Source organism: Zingiber officinale, chromosome 9A (assembly GCF_018446385.1).
Source record: "Zingiber officinale cultivar Zhangliang chromosome 9A, Zo_v1.1, whole genome shotgun sequence".
NCBI lineage: Eukaryota > Viridiplantae > Streptophyta > Magnoliopsida > Zingiberales > Zingiberaceae > Zingiber > Zingiber officinale.
In genome coordinates this window covers 31,781,400-31,799,432 of record NC_056002.1, presented here as the reverse complement: position 1 = coordinate 31,799,432, position 18,033 = coordinate 31,781,400, and the positions used below count along the sequence as shown (strand labels likewise).

The 18,033-nt window shown below is 36.6% G+C and overlaps 2 protein-coding genes across 2 annotated transcripts; both read right to left on the bottom strand.

Annotated features, from left to right (window-relative positions):
- Positions 1-3: 3 nt before the first annotated feature.
- Positions 4-707, bottom strand: LOC122021388 (auxin-responsive protein SAUR72-like). The gene has a single exon (XM_042579510.1). The coding sequence runs from the start codon at positions 439-441 to the stop codon at positions 142-144; it is 300 nt and encodes a 99-aa protein (XP_042435444.1). The 5' UTR covers positions 442-707; the 3' UTR covers positions 4-141.
- A 10,562-nt stretch (positions 708-11,269) lies between these two features.
- Positions 11,270-17,909, bottom strand: LOC122020944 (ascorbate transporter, chloroplastic-like). The gene is made up of 11 exons (XM_042579001.1): positions 17,610-17,909; positions 16,147-16,754; positions 15,904-16,011; positions 15,542-15,697; positions 14,006-14,221; positions 13,403-13,612; positions 12,803-12,940; positions 12,461-12,562; positions 12,085-12,150; positions 11,785-11,869; positions 11,270-11,693 (listed from the first exon to the last, which is right to left on the bottom strand). Exons 1-11 carry the CDS (start codon positions 17,662-17,664, stop codon positions 11,596-11,598), a joined length of 1,842 nt encoding a protein of 613 aa, XP_042434935.1. The 5' UTR covers positions 17,665-17,909; the 3' UTR covers positions 11,270-11,595.
- Positions 17,910-18,033: the final 124 nt, after the last annotated feature.

The following is an 18,033-nucleotide window of genomic DNA, read 5'->3' as shown; positions in this document are numbered from 1 at the left end:
AAATGAAACAGAGAACTACAAAGTCATGATCAATCTTCATATTACAGTTCTACAAGTAATCTCCCGTCAATTCTAACCAAACAACCCTAAACACAGACACACAAAATCAAAGACAAGACAAAACAAAACAAAACAAAAAAACTAAAAATTCTTAATCCCCTTGATGATCCTCTCCAGCTCTGAAGGCTTGCAAGGAACAGTAAGTGCCCCTTCTTGCTGAAACCCAAACTCTTCCTCTGCCAGCTCCAGCAGCCTCAGAAACACAGGGTTTGACAGGCAGCTGAGTGAGGCCACAAACCTGGTTGCCTCCTCATTCCACACCGCCACCACTGCAAATTCCCCCTCCTTCACGTCCTCCGGCACCTCGGCCGAACAAGTCGTCTTGCTGCCCCTGGGCCAGGACAGGGCCCTGGCTGCACTCCTGAGCACACCTTTCCCCATGCCACCTTCCTGTTTGCTTCAGCTCGGCGCACGGAATGAAAACATATATAGGGCTTAGTGGTGCAGTCCAAGTCATGAGAGATATGCATGCGTTGGCCTTGTCTCCCTCGAGGAGCAAAGACCAAAGGGGCATTGCACTGCTGCCCTTTTCTTTTTGGTGGAGAAAAATTCGGAGTGGACGAAGTGGAGGCTTAATTTAGTTGCCTTGTGGACATGCTTGTGCTGCTTGGAGCAGCAAGGGGGGCAGGCCTAACTAGGTTTTGCATGTGGAGGATCGAAGCAGTGCTGTGGTTTTGAAAGGAAAGGGGGGAAGTTGAAGGGTTACTGAGGTCAGATGCTGATGTTGCATCGCTGTCACTTGGAATCTATGGTTGCTCTTTGTTAGGTTGGCTACTGTTTGAGGTATGTGAGGAGGGGAATACCAAATACAACGATAAAGTTTGAAAATAAACCGAACTAACTAAGCATTTTAATAAAAATTAAGCTAATTGAATCTATAAAATATTAATTAACTCAATTTTCAACTGAACTTTTCAATAATAGTATATTTTCATCTAATTTTAACTTTTAAATCCGTGACTTTAAGGACATATACTTGTTTATCCTTGATTGTGACAATTTTAAGAATATGATAAATCGGTAAAGAACATGTATCTATTTATCATTGCTAGTGATAACTTTGAGAATATGATATAATAAAAATCATACAAAATCATATTGGATACTATCCCTCATTCCTTATGAAATCCTACTACACCTATTTACTTATTTAGCTAAAAGTACATTTTTAATGTAATACAGGACAATACTTTAGAGTACCATCTTTTAAATATAGTTTTTAATAGCAATACTAAATTCTTGTTCTTTTTTCCCTCAAAGTTGAACAGTGTTGATGAAGTTAGGCATCTTTATAACCTTATCCTTATCCAATTACTATTCAAAAAAAATCCTAATCCAATTAATCAAACTTTTTTACTTATCTTTATCCCTTCTATTGCTATTTAGGGAAAACGAAAACCCTAATCAAACTTCTCTTTATTTGAATCATTGAATCGATAAACATCTTTCTCTCAATGTCTCACCACCACCACCTTTGTATTCAAGAAACTTATCATGTGTATGCTTGTTACATCAATTGCCTAACCCAATATCATTATTCTTTCCCATAGCCTCCCAAACGGCCTCCACCACAAGAAAGCAAATCATGTTTATTCTTCGAGAAATCTATCGAGATATTGTTGCTCGAAGGCTCAATTTAAAGCGCCTCGGTCGATATAATTAATAGAAAAGGATGTTTGCGAAATGGAAGCATCAAAAGGAGACCACCCTTTGCCCCCCTTTAGTTTGGTGGAAACAAGGACATGCTCTAGTACATCACATGCGTAAGGATTGACTCATAGGAAGAAGCAAAGAAGAAAAGTTCAAAAATCTATCGAGACGATTTAAGTTGATATATAGATATTGGACAAGGAATTAATTGGTGCGAGACATGTTTTTGGTTATGCGTAAGTCGTAAGTCTAACATTAGGTCACAATCGAGTCGAATTGAGTTGCGAGTTCCCTTGAGTTGAATGTTTGAATTCATGTAAATACATTTTGGGAAAGTTTCATTTATGTGATTATTAAGCTAAGTGCTAATTTAGTTGGAATGTGATTTTTTTTAAATAATTAATTATATTTTTATAACAACTTTTTTATTGCGGGCCCCAGCGAAACGAGCCAGCTGCTGATTGGTCGATTACTCAGATTCCCTCGGTCAGCCGTTGTCCGACGGTGGAGGCGGCCCCGCAAATCTAGCTAAAATCGGCAGGAATTTTTTATTTAACTCTTTGTAGTTTATCTATTTTTCAAATGACCCTGTTCTTAAATCTTAAATTTAAATAATTAAAATTAAAATTAATCAAGTTGCTGAAATGATTATTTAAATTTGATTTATTTTTTTAATTAATTAATTAATTTTAAACAGAGCTCAAAGCTTTCAAACTGGTTCATCTATGTGCTCTTCTTCGGGCGTGTAAGTAAACAGGGCTCCGAGCCGACTTTAAGATTAGCAAAATGGGGTAAATAATGCATCAAGATTAGCTGCTGTCCCTTTTGAACGGTCAGATCTTCATCCACGGATAGTATAGGCTGCAGCAGTTTTATGGGAAATACATTATTATATCCCTATTATTTCTAATTTTTTCTGCTAAAATATTTCGGTACCCATTTATATCTTCCACCATTAGTTTTTATTTTAGAGAATATATCGATATCTATCGTTAATTGCTTTGCAAATATCAGACGGAAGTAATATATTATGTGCATGTGGCTCTAAAAAATATAAATTAGAGTCCGATTATTATTCATTTAGTGTAAAGAAGTCCTAACTCTCCAAATCAATGTTTTCTCTTCGTTCCAACTCCACTTGCGGCTGCCGATTTCTCTTGATATCGGCTGGAGAATAGAAGGAGACAACAATAAACCTCGTTTAGTCTATGTAAGTGTCATATTGTTGATGAAATTTTTTAATAAATTTCATTACTTTAATTGATGCTTTTGATGAACATTAATTATTATGTTGTTTAATTTTTAATGCATCGAATTAAAATTTGCTATACTTTAATTAATGTACATGTGTGATTTCTCAAAATTTTCCAAGAGATTTGTTCCATTCTCGATGTGATTTTTTTTTATGGACAATAGTACTCATTGAACTTTCATGAGTATGTTTATAGTTGAATCATTTTTTAAGCCATATATATTTATAGTTTCTTAAAAAATTTGAGTTTGTTTTTAAATTAAGAAGAATGGGGTTATACTAATCCCTATAAGATTATGTTTGATACGGAATGTTACGGGTGGACTTGGTATAATGTGGTACTCAAAGTCAAGGTGATGTGACCGTCAAAGTCAAGGGGAAGTGACAGCCAACATATTAGTCTCAATAGGACTTTAACCTTCGCTCAAGGCTAAGGCTTTCATAATGAGACGACCTACCGACCCTGAAATCGGTCGGACTTAAGGGACCTAGTGTCCCATTCTTGTATTAAGACATCTCATATATCCGAGCAATCGATAACCGACCAAGTTTGGGAAGTTTGACCTATCATAGATCCGACCCGTCATAAGTCCGGCTAGAACAAAGGGACTCACTTCCTAATCAAGATAAGTCTTTTAGCATATGACCGATCGTTACTAATGACCCTACGGGTTTTCCTTACATGACTAGGGGTGCCAATTTTTGACCTGACACGAAAATACGACCCGAACCGAACACGAAAAAATCAGGTTAAGGTTGGGTAGTTTCGGGTTCGGGTCGAAATCGGGTTGACCGAATTGACCCAATTAATAAACAGGTCGGGTTCGGTTCAACCTGAAATGACCCAATTACAACCCGCAAACTCATTTATAAATAATTATAAATTTAAACTAAAATTACAAATTTAAAAAAGTTAAAAACCCTAAATATAGAGATGTGCTATTGGTTGCAATGTTGCTATGGTTTATCATTTATGACATGGATTTTCAATTTGTGTAGATAAATGTTATTTTTAATTTTTAATTTAATATATAAATTTTTTTTTATTGAATTCAAGTCATGTTCAGGTCAAACGGGTCAAACGGATTAAACGGGTTAAACGGGTCAAACGGGTCGGGTTCGGGTCAAGTGCAAATAAACAGATCAGGTTCAGGTTGAATAGTTTGACCCGAATTAATAATCAGGTCGGGTTCAGGTTGTCATTTGCCAATCCGCCAACCTGTCAACCCGAACCCGAACCCGAACACGAACTGAATTGCCACCCCTATACATGACAATCCTCCTTCATATAGTCGGACAGTAATAACTCTGGTCAGATTTACACAAGCATGCTCATCTCTTATACATACAAAAGATAAGTGTAAAGCAAATTTCCTTATAAACTCAGTTGACTTCTAGATCTCAGATTCTTGTTTCAAAGGCAAGCCTGTAAGTACCCCATTATAGTTTTGACGTAGTCAAACAAGTTATGTTAGGTTCTATTTGTATTTAATGTCTTATGTCTAAGTGTGCAGAAACTTAGGAGCACAAGAAGTCGAGCGGAAGACGCAGCGGACTAGAAGGATATCATGGGAAAGGAGTCAACGGGCTCGGTGCATCCGAGGGACGAGGAGCTATGGAAGAGTACACCGGTGGACAATAAGGACGTGCGTGATATTCAAGAGATGAGAAAATGGGGAGGAAACTTGCTCGAGGAGAAGGTCGGAATTAGGTTCGGGTGAGCTCAACTCCAGTTAATCGGAGCATCACCTAAGCAAACAAAGATCAGCTAAAAGGTTGATCTGCCTCATGGAAGGCGCGTTCAATGGCTTAGAAGGTGCCTCGCATGAACAATATCGAAAGTGCCATACAGCCTATTGAATGCGCCTTCAATAATCGTTAGCTAAAGGTAAAGTTTTATATTTGGCAATAAAACTTGTCTCATTGAAGGTGCTTTGGACTATCTTGGAGGCACCTTCAAGCCACCGATAAAATTTTCCATGAGCTATAAAAAGGCACCTAGAGCTAGGAATTAAATAACAATTTCTTTATTCATTTTCTAGTATATTTCTGAGCTATTAAAGAGTGTAAGAGGCTTCTTTGCCTTCAACGAAGGAGAATTTTAGTGAGCTTTCATCTACCTTGGATTAACAACCACCTAAATTATAACCAAGTAAAAATACTGTAGTCTTCTTACTTATTTCCTCTTATGATGTTCTTCTTTAAAGTTATAATTGCTTAATTAATATTGCATCCTTTCTTTGTTCAAATAACAAGAGATTCTTCTAACTCTGATTACAGGCTATTCACCCCCCTCTAGCCAGCCCCACTGGGATTAACAAGTAGTATCAGAGCCCAATCACTTCAAAAAGACTAATCGCTGACCGAAGCAAACAAGACAATGGCCAGACCAAGTATATACCCGCCAAAATTTAAGGGAAAATTCACCCTATGGAAAAAGCGAATGGAGATATTTTTTAAAACCGACTTTGAAGTTTTATTAATAATCAAATATGATTTTGAAGCTCCAAAAGATCAAAAGACAAACAAAAGAAAAGTATCTTTGAACAAAAAGAGCAAGCGACTTTGTGGCGAATAGATGAGTTGAATTCTACCGCTAAGCGTGTTGTCACTGTTGGTTGCTATACCCGGACACCGTTCTAGTTCCCCAATATAAAAATTTGTACAAGTATAGAACTATCATAGCTACCCATATGCTCTACTGAAGTTAAATTTGGATTGCAAACGATGCTTAACAATATTAATCCAAATTATCCTCTTAAGTTAAACTTGAATTCGAAGTGATACTTAATATTTTACTCCAAGTTTAATCGATGTGTTCTTATAAGTTAAACTATATTACAGAAGTTAATTAAATATTTATTTCAAAGATCGACTTCCTGGTTAAACATGAGACACTAGGTCTTCTTGGGTATGGGAGCATCCACTTCCTAGACAAAGTCTTTGAAGAAATCATATATTTAACTTCTTACGAAATTAAGTTTAATTACTGAGACCTCAATAGAGTACAATATCGAAATATGAAATCAAAAAATAAAATCGATAACAAAAACGATAACCTAAATCGAGTAGCCTCTTGTGTTGATTTTTAAGATCTATACAAAGAACATGGACTAGTTATGATGCGAAACAAATAACTAGTTATACATTTCTTTGTAGTTTATAGACCTCTTCTCTTGTATTTATCTCCTTCTCTTCGACGTCATGTGGGAGACGATCTACCAAGATGAAATCCACCCAAGCTCCTTCTTTTCCTCCAAGACTCTTGAGCCACCAAGGGATGCCAAAATAGGAAACTTTCTTCTTCTTCTTCTCTTCAAGTAACCGACTACCAAGATAGAGTCTTCTCCAATTCTTTTCAAGTTTCGGCCACCAAGAAGAGATGAGCCGACCTTAGAAAGAAGAAAGAAAGAGAAGAAAGGATGGTGTGTTGCAGGCCTATGAAGAGAGAAGAGAGAAGGAGGAAGGGCCAACCACACCAAGGAAAAGAAAGGAGAGAATAAGGTTGTATGTCTCATGAGGCACCCTCTCCTTCTCTTTTATAATCCTTGGTCATGACAAAAAGGAAAATTTTTAAACATAATTAAAACTTCCTTATTTGTGACCTCCCCTTAAAAAAGAAAATTTTAACAACAATTAAAATCTCTATTTTAAATTTCCTATTGTACATGGCAACAAAAGAAAGTTTTAAAATTAATCTTCTTTTAAAACATGAGACAACTACAAAAGGAAGATTAATTAAAACTTCTTTTTTTAAATCATGGTTACAAAAAAGAAAAAATTTTATCAAAATTAAAATATCTCTTTTAAACATTATAGATAACTACAAATAAGGAAGATTTTAACAAAATTAAAATCTCTCTTTAATCTTTTGTACTATAAAAGGAAATATTTAAAATTTTAAAACTCTCTTTTAAAACCATGAGGATGACTATAAAGGAAATTAAAATCTTTCTTTTAACCATTGTAGATAACTACAAAAATGAAAGATTTTAACAAAATTTTATTTTAAAACAAAACATCCTTTTCCTTTTCTAGTGGTGGGCTCTTAGCTTGGGCACCAAGCTTCGGACCACCTCTTAGCTTCAAGCCCTTTCTTGGTTGACCCCCTTGCACCAAGCAAGGATGTGGCGACCCATTACTTGGGTAGAAGTGGACTTTGTGGATATAGACTTTATAAATAAAAGGCTACAACAGGAACCATGAGGAGAATTGGTTTGGTCTCCCGAGAGCTTGAGCTTCCTGTGGCCCCGAACACCCAACTCAAGTTCATCAATAATAACTCATACCACTAAAGAGTTATTATTGCACTACCGCACCAATCCCATATTACAATATGAGCTCCTTCTTATCATGAAAGGCGAATCTCCGTATTTAAGATATCGATGCCTTAATTAAATGAGTTCTCGACAGCTCACTTAATTAATATCTAGCTTCAAGAGTAGTACCACCCAACTTTATTATCATTTGGACTTAGGCCACCTGCATGGTTTACATGACAATCCCATGAGCTCCTCAAGGGACATCATCAACCTAGATTACTAGGATACGTTTCTTCTATAATCAACAACACACCATATAAATAATATTATTTCCCAACTTATCGACCTATTGATCTAACTGAATAAATCTCACCCATTGATAAATTAAAGAAATAAATACTAAGTATGTGCTTGTTATTATATCAGACTCAAGAGCACATACTTTATAATGGAGGTCTTGTTCTTTTATGTAGTCAAGTATAAAAGAACAACCTCAAATGGTCATGCTCAATACACTCATGGTGTATTAGTGTATTTTTATAGTTAAGAAAACTAATACCAAATTACACTATAACCACTCTAAACGGGTTTGTCTCATTCCATCTTAGTTTTTAGCTACTATTTATAATTTATAAGGAACTGATAACATGATCTTCTGTGTGACACTTCACACCATATTATCTACAATATAAATTAAATGGACAACCCAGATTTAACATAAATGTAGACATTTGATTAATGTGATTCTTATTTCAAACTAAATGTTTATACAAAAAGCCAGGCTTTTAGTATACATCCTAACACTCCCACTTATACTAAAAGACTATGTCGCCATGTATGCTGCCATACATCTGATTCTCATCCTCAACATACCCATCAAAAAGCTCTTGCCTCACGAAAGGCCTTTAAATGAAAGGATTCAGGTTATCATCCTCGATGCAATCTTGAACAACTTCTCTTTATTTTATGGTGTCTCGTGTCGGGTGATACTTGCTCAATGTGTTTACTTGCCTTATGGGCTCATGGTTCCTTCGAGTTTGCTACTGTACCATTATTATTACGATAAATTATGATAATTTTGGGCAAATAAGAAATCACATCTAAGTCCATCAAGAAGTTTTTGAGTCATACAGCTTCTTTGGCTGCCTTAGAGGCTGCCACATACTCAGCTTCTATGGTGGAGTCCGAAACGCATTTCTGCTTAACACTCCTCCATATTATAACTTCACCTCCCAAAGTAAACACATACCCTGAGGTAGACTTACTATTGTCCCTATCTGATTGGAAGTCAGAATCTGTGTAACCCATAGAGAGCAAATCATCTGTCTGGTAAACCAGCATATAATCTTTAGTCATTCTCAGGTATTTCAATATATGCTTTACGACAGTCCAATGTCCTTGTCCTGGGTTACTTTAATATTTGCTAACCATGCCCACGACAAAATAGATATCCAGTCTCGTATATAGCATCGCATAAATTAGGCTCCCTACAGCCGAAGCATAAGGAACTGCCTTCATGTCCTCTATCTCCTTTGATGTCTTAGGACACATATCTTTAGATAAAGGTACTCCATGCCGAAAAGGTAGAAAACTTTTCTTGGAGTTTTGCATGCTAAAACGAGCTAGGATAGTATTGATGTATGAAGCTTGGGATAAGGACAATATCCTTTTCTTGCGATCCCTTATTACTTTGATCCCAAGAATATGCCCACATTCTCCCAAGTCCTTCATATCAAAACACTTGGACAACCATACCTTTACTTCTAACAACATTTTGACATTGTTGTCAATGAGTAAAATATCATCTACGTATAGTACAAGAAATATCACCACGTTTTCGTCACACTTCTTGTATACACAAGACTCATCCAGACACTGAATAAATCCATAAGAATGAATTACTTCATTAAACCAGATGTTCCAAGATCTTGAAGCTTGCTTCAGTCCATAAATAAACTGATTGAGCTTACATACAAGATGCTCTTTGCCCTTTGCAATAAACCCCTTTGGTTGCTTCTTATGGATGTTTTCTTCAAGACTTCTATTAAGGAAAGCTGTCTTGACATCCATTTGCCAAACCTCATAATCCATATGAGCAGCAATAGATAAAAGTATCCAGATAGACTTAAGCATAGCTACTGGCGAAAATGTTTCCTCATAATCGATTCTTTCTTTCTGAGTATACCCCTTTGCAACAAGCCTTGCTTTGAAGGTTTCCACCTTTCTGTCTGTCCCTTTTTTCCTTTTGTAGATCCATTTACATCCAATAGCTTTTATACCATTTGGTGGTTCTACTAGCTCCCAGATTTTGTTAGAATACATAGATTTTATTTTTGAATTCATTGCTCTTTGCCAAGATACTGCATCTTTATCTTGGAGTGCTTCGTCATATGTTCGAGGATTAGGTTCATGTTTACCTGGGATCAAGTCCGAAGACTCTCCCAAAAACATGAATCTTTCAGGTTGCCTAACAATAGAGCCGTCAATTTGGGTTGGGCCCGTCGGGTTGGCTCGCCTCGCCAAACAATTTAAGCGGGTTGGGTTGAAATTTTATCAACCCAAGTCCGCCGTGGGCCGACCCGCCTATGCCAGCGACCCGCGCGGGTCGGCCCGCGGGTTGAAAAACACATGTAAGCTAAGTTTTAGGTAAATTTATTATCTCTCTTTGTTATAATTTTGAAATAAAAATAGTACTTTTCATCCAACATAAGTACTCGTTCGTGTTCATTTATATTTAAAATACATGTTTATGTATACATTTAATTGTAGACAATTTTTTGGAAGTAAAATGTTGAATATATGAAATATTTTTTAATTTTTTTAAAAATTTTTAATGGGTCCGCGGGTTGACCCGCCAAACCCGCAACCCGCCTTAGAATGGGTTGGGTTGGAAATTTTCCAATCCGCCAAATTGGCGGGTTGGCCCCCCCCATCCCGCCAAATGGTTAGCCCGCCACGGGCCGACCCGCCCCGCCACGGGTTGATCCGTCTGACAACTCTACCTAACAACCCTCTCACTACGACGAGCCGCTGTTTGTAGTTGTGCATCATTTGTGATACGTGTTGCAGTTTCTTGTGATATTTCATCTTGCATTGTTAGTACTATAGTAGACGTGTTATCTTTCATTTTTTCTAGAACAATTTCACTCAACGTAAATGTCATCTTTCTAGTGTCCGTCTACTCACATTCGGACAAGATCACAGTCACTAAAAATTAATTTGAAGATCGGAGCAAAAACCAGCTACGTCATCCGTTGATGGGAGGGATGATAACTACAATTCACAATTTATTAGGAATAATTTCAATTCGCTCCGAAATATAAATATTTTCTCTAAATTTAAAGTTAACTTGTGGTTTATTTTATAAAATAATGGCATTGTTAATTCATAGTTTCCATATTTGCTTTCGGTTTAATTTCCATATTTGATATTAATGAATGTTCGGAAAAATATTTAATTTAATAAAAACTTATTTATATTCATTTAATTATAAAAATCTATATATAATAGAAACTTGAAAAATAATGAATTTTAATATTTGTGAACAATTTATGAAAATATTTATTTATTTATATTAAATGTAATTATCAAAAATAGTATATTTTATAAAAAAAATATGTTCTTTTCAAATCTAATATTCATAATATATTAAAAGTAAAGAAATAATATAAATTTCTGAATAGATAAAATTTTAATGTAAATTATAAGAATAACAAGTTATAGTTGAGTTCAATTCGAATGAATATCGAATAATATTCATGAACAAATTTGAGCTCTGTTTGTGCTAAATAAGATTTTTGATTAAAAAAATTCAATAAATAAATATACAAGCTTGAACACAGCTAATCTAATCTAAGCTTGGCTCGGCTTGTTTACTCTAGGACAATGATTCTTACTTCAGTCTACTAATTAATAATAATGTTTTTCGGGTTTAGGGTTAATTCTAACGTTTTATATGCTAATTGCACAGATTAGCACATCACAGTTTGAAGCCCATGCTGGTAGAGCAGCACAGCACAAACCCCCTAATTGCACTTGCACCAGAAACAGGAGAATAATGCAATAGATTAAAAGCTCTTTGTTCTGTTTCTTTTTCCTGTCACAATGAGATTGAAGAAAAAAAATTAAGAAGAATAATTAAGAAGAAGAAATTCAAAAAATATATGCCTCCATGATTGTAGAACTTCTCGGTCACAAGTATGATGTTTGGCAATAATATGTGCTCGTATTGCTGTCCGAATGGCTCTTTGAGTTCATCTTCCAAATGCTGGATTGGGTTTGAGCTGCCAAAAATTGAGGTCTTTGGTTCTAGTCTCTGTGCGCGACTGACTTATTTTCTTTCTAGTTGATAGTCGATGCATCTCATCTTCTTTAGTCAAGAATTTTCTCACCAGTGGAAAAAAAGTTCCAAACCAAAGTGCCAATGATGTACAAGACGACGGCTACCTTGAAAACATCATCCCAAGAGCCTGAGAATTTTGTATCCAGAGAAAGTATGTCATAGAGTTGCAAGATTTGAAGCAGTTTAAAGGATGCTAGAACTGGAGGATGAAGGATTACCTCGTTGTAGAATCAAGCCGGTCACGGCAGTGCCAAAGACTCCAGCGAGAACTCCAGCTGTGTTTGATAGTCCCAGCAACACTCCCTAATTAGATGGAGAGAAACAAAAAGGTATGTGAATTATACTTCAGTGCAAATAAAAAACTTTCATATAATTGATATGATACACAAGTCAAGCACAATGTTGGCAATTTTCTAGAACATAATTCCACAATAATATGGAACATCCAAAGCGATCAAAAACTCTTTTGTAGCTCCTTGGAAAATGGTTGAGTATGATAGAGCAGAAAAGAAACATACCGCATATCGTGGGCCAATATCTTGATGATTGGAATATAGACCAGACTGGGAGAAGGCATCACTACCCTGAACGTTATAGAACAGCTTAATAAGAGTAGGAGGTACTTCAGTGTAGACAGTATAGAGCAATCTTGCATGTCGTAAAATGTGACGTATAGTTTTAACATGTAGTGAAGGGCAAGCAAATGTGCTAGGACAGTAAGTAACCAGTTTTGAGTAAAATGTGCTTGCAAATTGCAACTGCATTATTTGATTCTCATTGGTAGTCTAATGTGTTGTTTGGGCTGTTCTTTCAAATATATAGACACAGACATCTCATTGGTAGAATAATCCTATTTATATAAATGCATCGAGTTAATTGGTTCGTGGGTTAAACCTGACTGCAAGCCATACATAGCACAGCTAAGGCTGGGCTGTTCGCATTCTTTAGCTGTGTGAGAAAGAAAGCAGGCCCAAGGAAGCCAATTGACTGCATTATCTGCAATACGAGAAACAAAAGTGGGATTAACCATCAAGTATATAGGACTAGATGTTTCTGAAGTCTCTGAGATAAAATGTGAAGATGTCTACAAATTGAATTTTCACAAACAGAAAACAGAATCTAATATGGGACACAGGAAATTCATGGCAAGGAGGGAGAAACTTCAAGAGTCTTGAACATGGAATATGATTATTGGCAAAAAGATCTGTTGTGAGCTAGTGAAGAGTCAGTACTCACTTTACGAACGTTGGTTATAGAAAGTCCTTTTGCCACCAGAGTATCTGCGATCCAGCCTCCTATATTTGCAAAGACCGCCATAGTTAACCATGGCAAGACACAGAAGAGACCGGATTCTGTGAGATTAAACTTCAACACCTGAGGAAAATCAATCAAATAAGCTTGATGAAAATTTGAATGATTCCAAAGTAGTTAATTGGTTGATATGAGAAAGTAGTGGCATACTGTGTTTTGGAGTTTAGTACATCATAGTCAGAGGAGCATCTAAATAAGCTAAATATGACTTTGGTTTGAAGCTAACAATAAACTAAACACTAGATATTGCATTCACCATAAAAGAATTGTATTGGGATAAAAGTATTTTTCACGGAAATCACACAAGAAGCTTTTGTAAACCTTGAGTTTCCGTAAGTCTTCTATGTGTTTCAACTATTTAGAACCATCCAAAAGTTATGTATTTCCATGTAACCAGGAATTATAAGGTGAAGTGATTGAGCACTTGAGTATATACATTGACAGTGATAAAATCGGTCTGACAATAACACAAATCTTCCTAAGTAACACAAACAACATGGTTAAGACCAAAGAAACGTCAAGTACCTGATTATAATAAGTAGGCATCCATGTCAAGAGGATAAAGGTGCCCCAGTTATGACAAAAATGGGATATTATTAGGGCCCACACTGGAGCCTTTGATAAGATTAATTTCCATGGAATGGAAGAGACAGGCTCCTTTGAGACACTTCCTCCAAGGATAAGCTTACTTTCATCTTCACTAAGCTGTGGGTCTTCCTTGGGAGAACTATGTGCCTGAGGTAGACAGAAGAGAAAAATGTCAGCAAGTTAACGTGATAACCAAATTTCACCAAGAAACAAATGGGAAAAACTCATATAGCTATTTCTAGGCCATAGAAAAGATGCATCACATCATTTTTGTTGTTACACCCTCATCAAACTCAACACCCACCAATATAACTTCCACTATGTGTGTGTGTAAGAACTTATCTATTTATTTATTTTCTACCGCTCTGCTCTTTTTGGCATCTGTATAGCTATAAGGTGTGAACCTAGTGCAGAAGACACTAAAGCACAACCAAACAAGTACACAGCCATATTAAAATCAACAGCTTCTCTAAAGGCAACACAAAAGAAATGAAAAGACAATGAATCATAAGAATGTTAAGTGCAAGAAGTAAAGCATACATTAGCATTCCACAAAGCAAACCAAATACTTCCAAGTGATCCAAATGCATAGAAAACAGAAGGCCATCCAAACTTATGAATTAAAACTGGTGAAAGAGCCAAGCCAGTGACAGAACCAAGGTACATTCCACTGTAGACCAGTGCAAGAGATCTGCTTCTCTCGGATACAGGAATCCATTTGGAAAGTATGTTATTCATTGCAGGCATAGCAACTCCCTGTGAAAATGATTAAAAAAGTATTAAACTGATCATAATTGAAAAAAAAATGATTGCAATGATTGAATTTTTTTTAAAGAAGGGGTAAATTAAAAATAAACCAGAAGAATTGATCTCAATATAATCAACAATACTAACTAACAAAGTCTTAAATTAACACCTTCAGTTCCAGATTCAATTTGCACTTGAAATTGAGTTGTGTTATTATTTCATTCTTCAATACAGAAAACAAAGGTCTTTATCTTATATTCTTAAACTAGTAGTTAAGCTCCTATTTATCTTGCTAAGTTATTGTATTGGAGAAATAGAGATATGCTAAGTAGGGCTGCAACTTTTTAAGCAGTGAAGCATAATGAAATATCAAGTCACCAAAAGAGAAATCAGCATAATTGGCAAGATGCATACTGGCTCCACGTAATACAATAAGCTGGGTTGTTGCAGACTTGCTGTCATACCTTGTACTTCAGATAATGCTATAATCAGATAGATGGCAAATTTTCTCTTTTCAATACTTTTATTCAATGTTTTAAAAGTAGTCTAGAAGGCCACATGAAGGTTATAATAGGCTGAAACAAGGTATTTCGACTAGTATTTTGGCCTCTGCATGATGTCATTCAATTTGGTCCAAGTTAATGAAATTTAAAATTGATGTATGCTAAAGCATTAATTGATTTAGTGACATCACAAGCAATCAACCTTGTTACTTCGGATGATGTTATAATGAGTTACATAACATATTTTCGGTATTCAATAGTTTTAAATTTAATTATCCAGTTCTTCGTTCTTTTATCTAATATATCGCCATGATATTAATCTTTCAATGCAGATTCACATATATGGATAAAACTTACTGACTTTGGTTCCCGGAAGGGAATGGGAATGGGTATGATAGAAGTGAGGAATGTGAATGGAAAGGTTTCCATACCCCCCAAAATGCTATGTAATGGCCCATTCCCATGTTTGGGGGAATGAATCCATGGGATCCACCACTAATTACCCAAACCAAGCACCAATATTCCATTCCTTTCCCATTCCCCATTCCCATACCATCCAACCAAGCACCCGCTAAATCTGTTATGACCATCTTAAAATAAGACATCTTATCCAAAAGATTGCATGTGTTGCCTGTGAGTGTATGCTACAAGTTTAATTGATGGCAGGAGTCCTTGAAAAGCTTGACCTGTAGCGAGCGAGCAAGCGAGCGAGAGAGAGAGAGAGAGACTAATAGCTGGAGAAGTATTGCAATGTGGTTATCCTGTTCTAAGCATAAAAAAATCATTAATCTTTGCAAAAGGAAAAGAACGAATCATATAAACTAACCTCACCAATTCCCATGAAAGCACGCATAACTAACAAAAATGGAAGTCCAATCTTAGCAGCAATTGGAGTTAGAATTGTTGCCATAGACCACCAAACAACACCAAAGCCTAAAACCAGTTTACCACCAATTTTATCTGCCCAGATGCCACCAACAATCTGAACATATGGAAAAGCTTATTAGAGTATTAATTGTAGTCCTGAGACATTGGATTAGAATTAGGCATCAAGGTACTGTTGAAGATTCTATATTCTTAATTGTATTGAAAAGCAAATAAGTAAAATATATGGGAAAAAAAATACACTATGAAGGATCAATCGTCAATTAGAGAAAGTATAAAAATATCCCCTAAACCAACACTCACCTGGGTAAGTAGGTAACCCCAGAAAAATGATGACTGAATTAGGCCCATAGTTGCTGAATTCCAATTAAACTCTGCTGCCATTGGAAGGATAGCGATGCTCATGTTGACCTGATTCAAATTGAGATTAGTAAAATACAAGTTCTCTTGATTTGTACCCAAGTTCCTAAAAATGAGTCATAGAGTAGAATATGATCATAAAGGAAGAAGGAATTTGTTGGCAGGTGTGAAAAAGAGTTAACTTACTCGGTCCATATTGCAAAGTAGAAACGAAAAGAAGCACAATAGCACAATCACCCAACGTTTAGGGAACTGTTTCCACCAAGGAGATACTTCTGTAACATTTGGACCAATTAAAACTGCTTCGCTGGATGCTTCTGAAGAAGTTAGTGAATCAAGCTGTGACTCTGGCACCTCATACTGCTCAGATTTGAAGTTTGCGCGTGTTCTAGTAGGCAAATGTGATACTAATTGATCATGAAGATCATTAGATATTCCAATATTCTCAAGTTTTCTCCTCCGCATTAGTTGGAGACCATGTGAAGAAACAAAACAATTTGTTCTTGCTGGAAATCTCTGCCTGAAACTGATATTAGTCAGACATGCATTTGAGCAATTACCTAAATAGCATGGCGGTGGATGTGCCACCTCCCCAAGGAAGGCATTTCCAGCAATCATGGTATTCTTGGAAAGTGAACAAGAAGTAACAGGAAATAAGATAGATCTCGACAAATAACAACTTTCTCTTTGCAGGAACAAAATGAAGCCACCAGCCCATGCAGATTGATCTCCACATAACTTGGAATATATCTTCTTATAATGAGCTCTACCACACTTAACTTGATATGGAGTTCCTGCATCATAACATGCAATACTCTAATCATTCATTGTGAATAGAACTTATCTCAACTGCCTCACCTTCCAAGGAAAAAAAAGTATCCCACTCCCCCTGGTGATAACAAATCATCATTTTGCTCTTATGCTTATTTATGTTGGTATTTTTAATCATGTAATACTTATAGTTTTTTTAGCATGTAAAACACATAAGTTTTTCAATATGAACAGCATGATAATGAAATTTGTGCACTAAGATAATTAACCTTTCAAAGAAATTAGAATGATGAAAAGAGTAAATTTTTTGGTGTTAACAACCCAAGAGAAAACTAAGATGCTATCCTAAGCATGGAAAACACACCGGAGCTAGGACAACTTCATATGACCTTTTGCCAAAGCTTGTCTAGCTAGCAGGCAATGGACTATCGATTGATTTTCTGTCTTCTTCAGTCGCTCTGTTGAAGTCACACTAGCTGGAGATTCGGTATGTAACTATTCTTTTTGAAATTGTTTTCGTTTGGAAGTTTATCCAAGTAGCTACTAAAAGACTTTAAATTGAAGTAGCACTTTACTAGGCCAAGCTGATCCGTCTAACCAACTGTTGTATATATGCTTGCTTGAACCACCAATGTAACCTCACAAAACTAGATTCTTTATCTATTACATTCCTATTTTATCAATCCTCTTCCGAAATCAACTATAAAGTAGCAATTTTTGCAAGTTTCAACACCAAAGATAGAGCTTCAATGCGGCATTAGGAAGTTCAGGGCCAAATACCGCACCGCACGATTCTCTCAAAGAGAGAAGATCGAGCAAAACTAGGAAGCATCAATTTCCAAATCCAAAGGGGAAAAAAAAAAAACTGAAATGCGTACCCGGCACAGCAGATGAGCCGAATCCTCTCCCGGAGACCAGCGTGCCCATCGCCATTCCCCCACCCGATTCCGCGAGCTATCCAGGAACGGGAGAAACCCCCGATCCAATCGCAACGCAAGTGGCTCTATGTGATGGGAACCGAAGCTGAGATCGACCGCATCAAGAGGAGAAGGGCGAGGAGAAGATTCAGATAAGCGGAGCAGCGAGCGATTGGTGGCCTTCCAGAAGCGGGAGAAAGGAGAAGCAGGAGCTTTCCCGACGTTTCCGGCTCCGCCAGCGCCACGACGCGGCACAGATTCGCGGATAAGGCGCGACGGTGGGCGCTGAGATTGAACCTGGTCCGTCGGATCGGAATCCGATAGAGGGTGGAATCTTTGGCGTGACAATAAAACGGCCTCCACTTTCCAAAGATGCGGCAGCATC

Excerpts from the sequence above, each read along its gene's own strand:
- LOC122021388 (XM_042579510.1), bottom strand. The coding sequence starts at position 441 with ATGGGGAAAGGTGTGCTCAGGAGTGCAGCCAGGGCCCTGTCCTGGCCC.
- LOC122020944 (XM_042579001.1), bottom strand. The coding sequence starts at position 17,664 with ATGGCGATGGGCACGCTGGTCTCCGGGAGAGGATTCGGCTCATCTGCT. Across the intron at positions 14,222-15,541 it reads CTTTCATGGGAATTGGTGAG|GGAGTTGCTATGCCTGCAAT; the intron begins GTTAGTTTATAT and ends TCATTTTCACAG. Across the intron at positions 11,694-11,784 it reads CGGCTTGATTCTACAACGAG|GCTCTTGGGATGATGTTTTC; the intron begins GTAATCCTTCAT and ends CAAAATTCTCAG.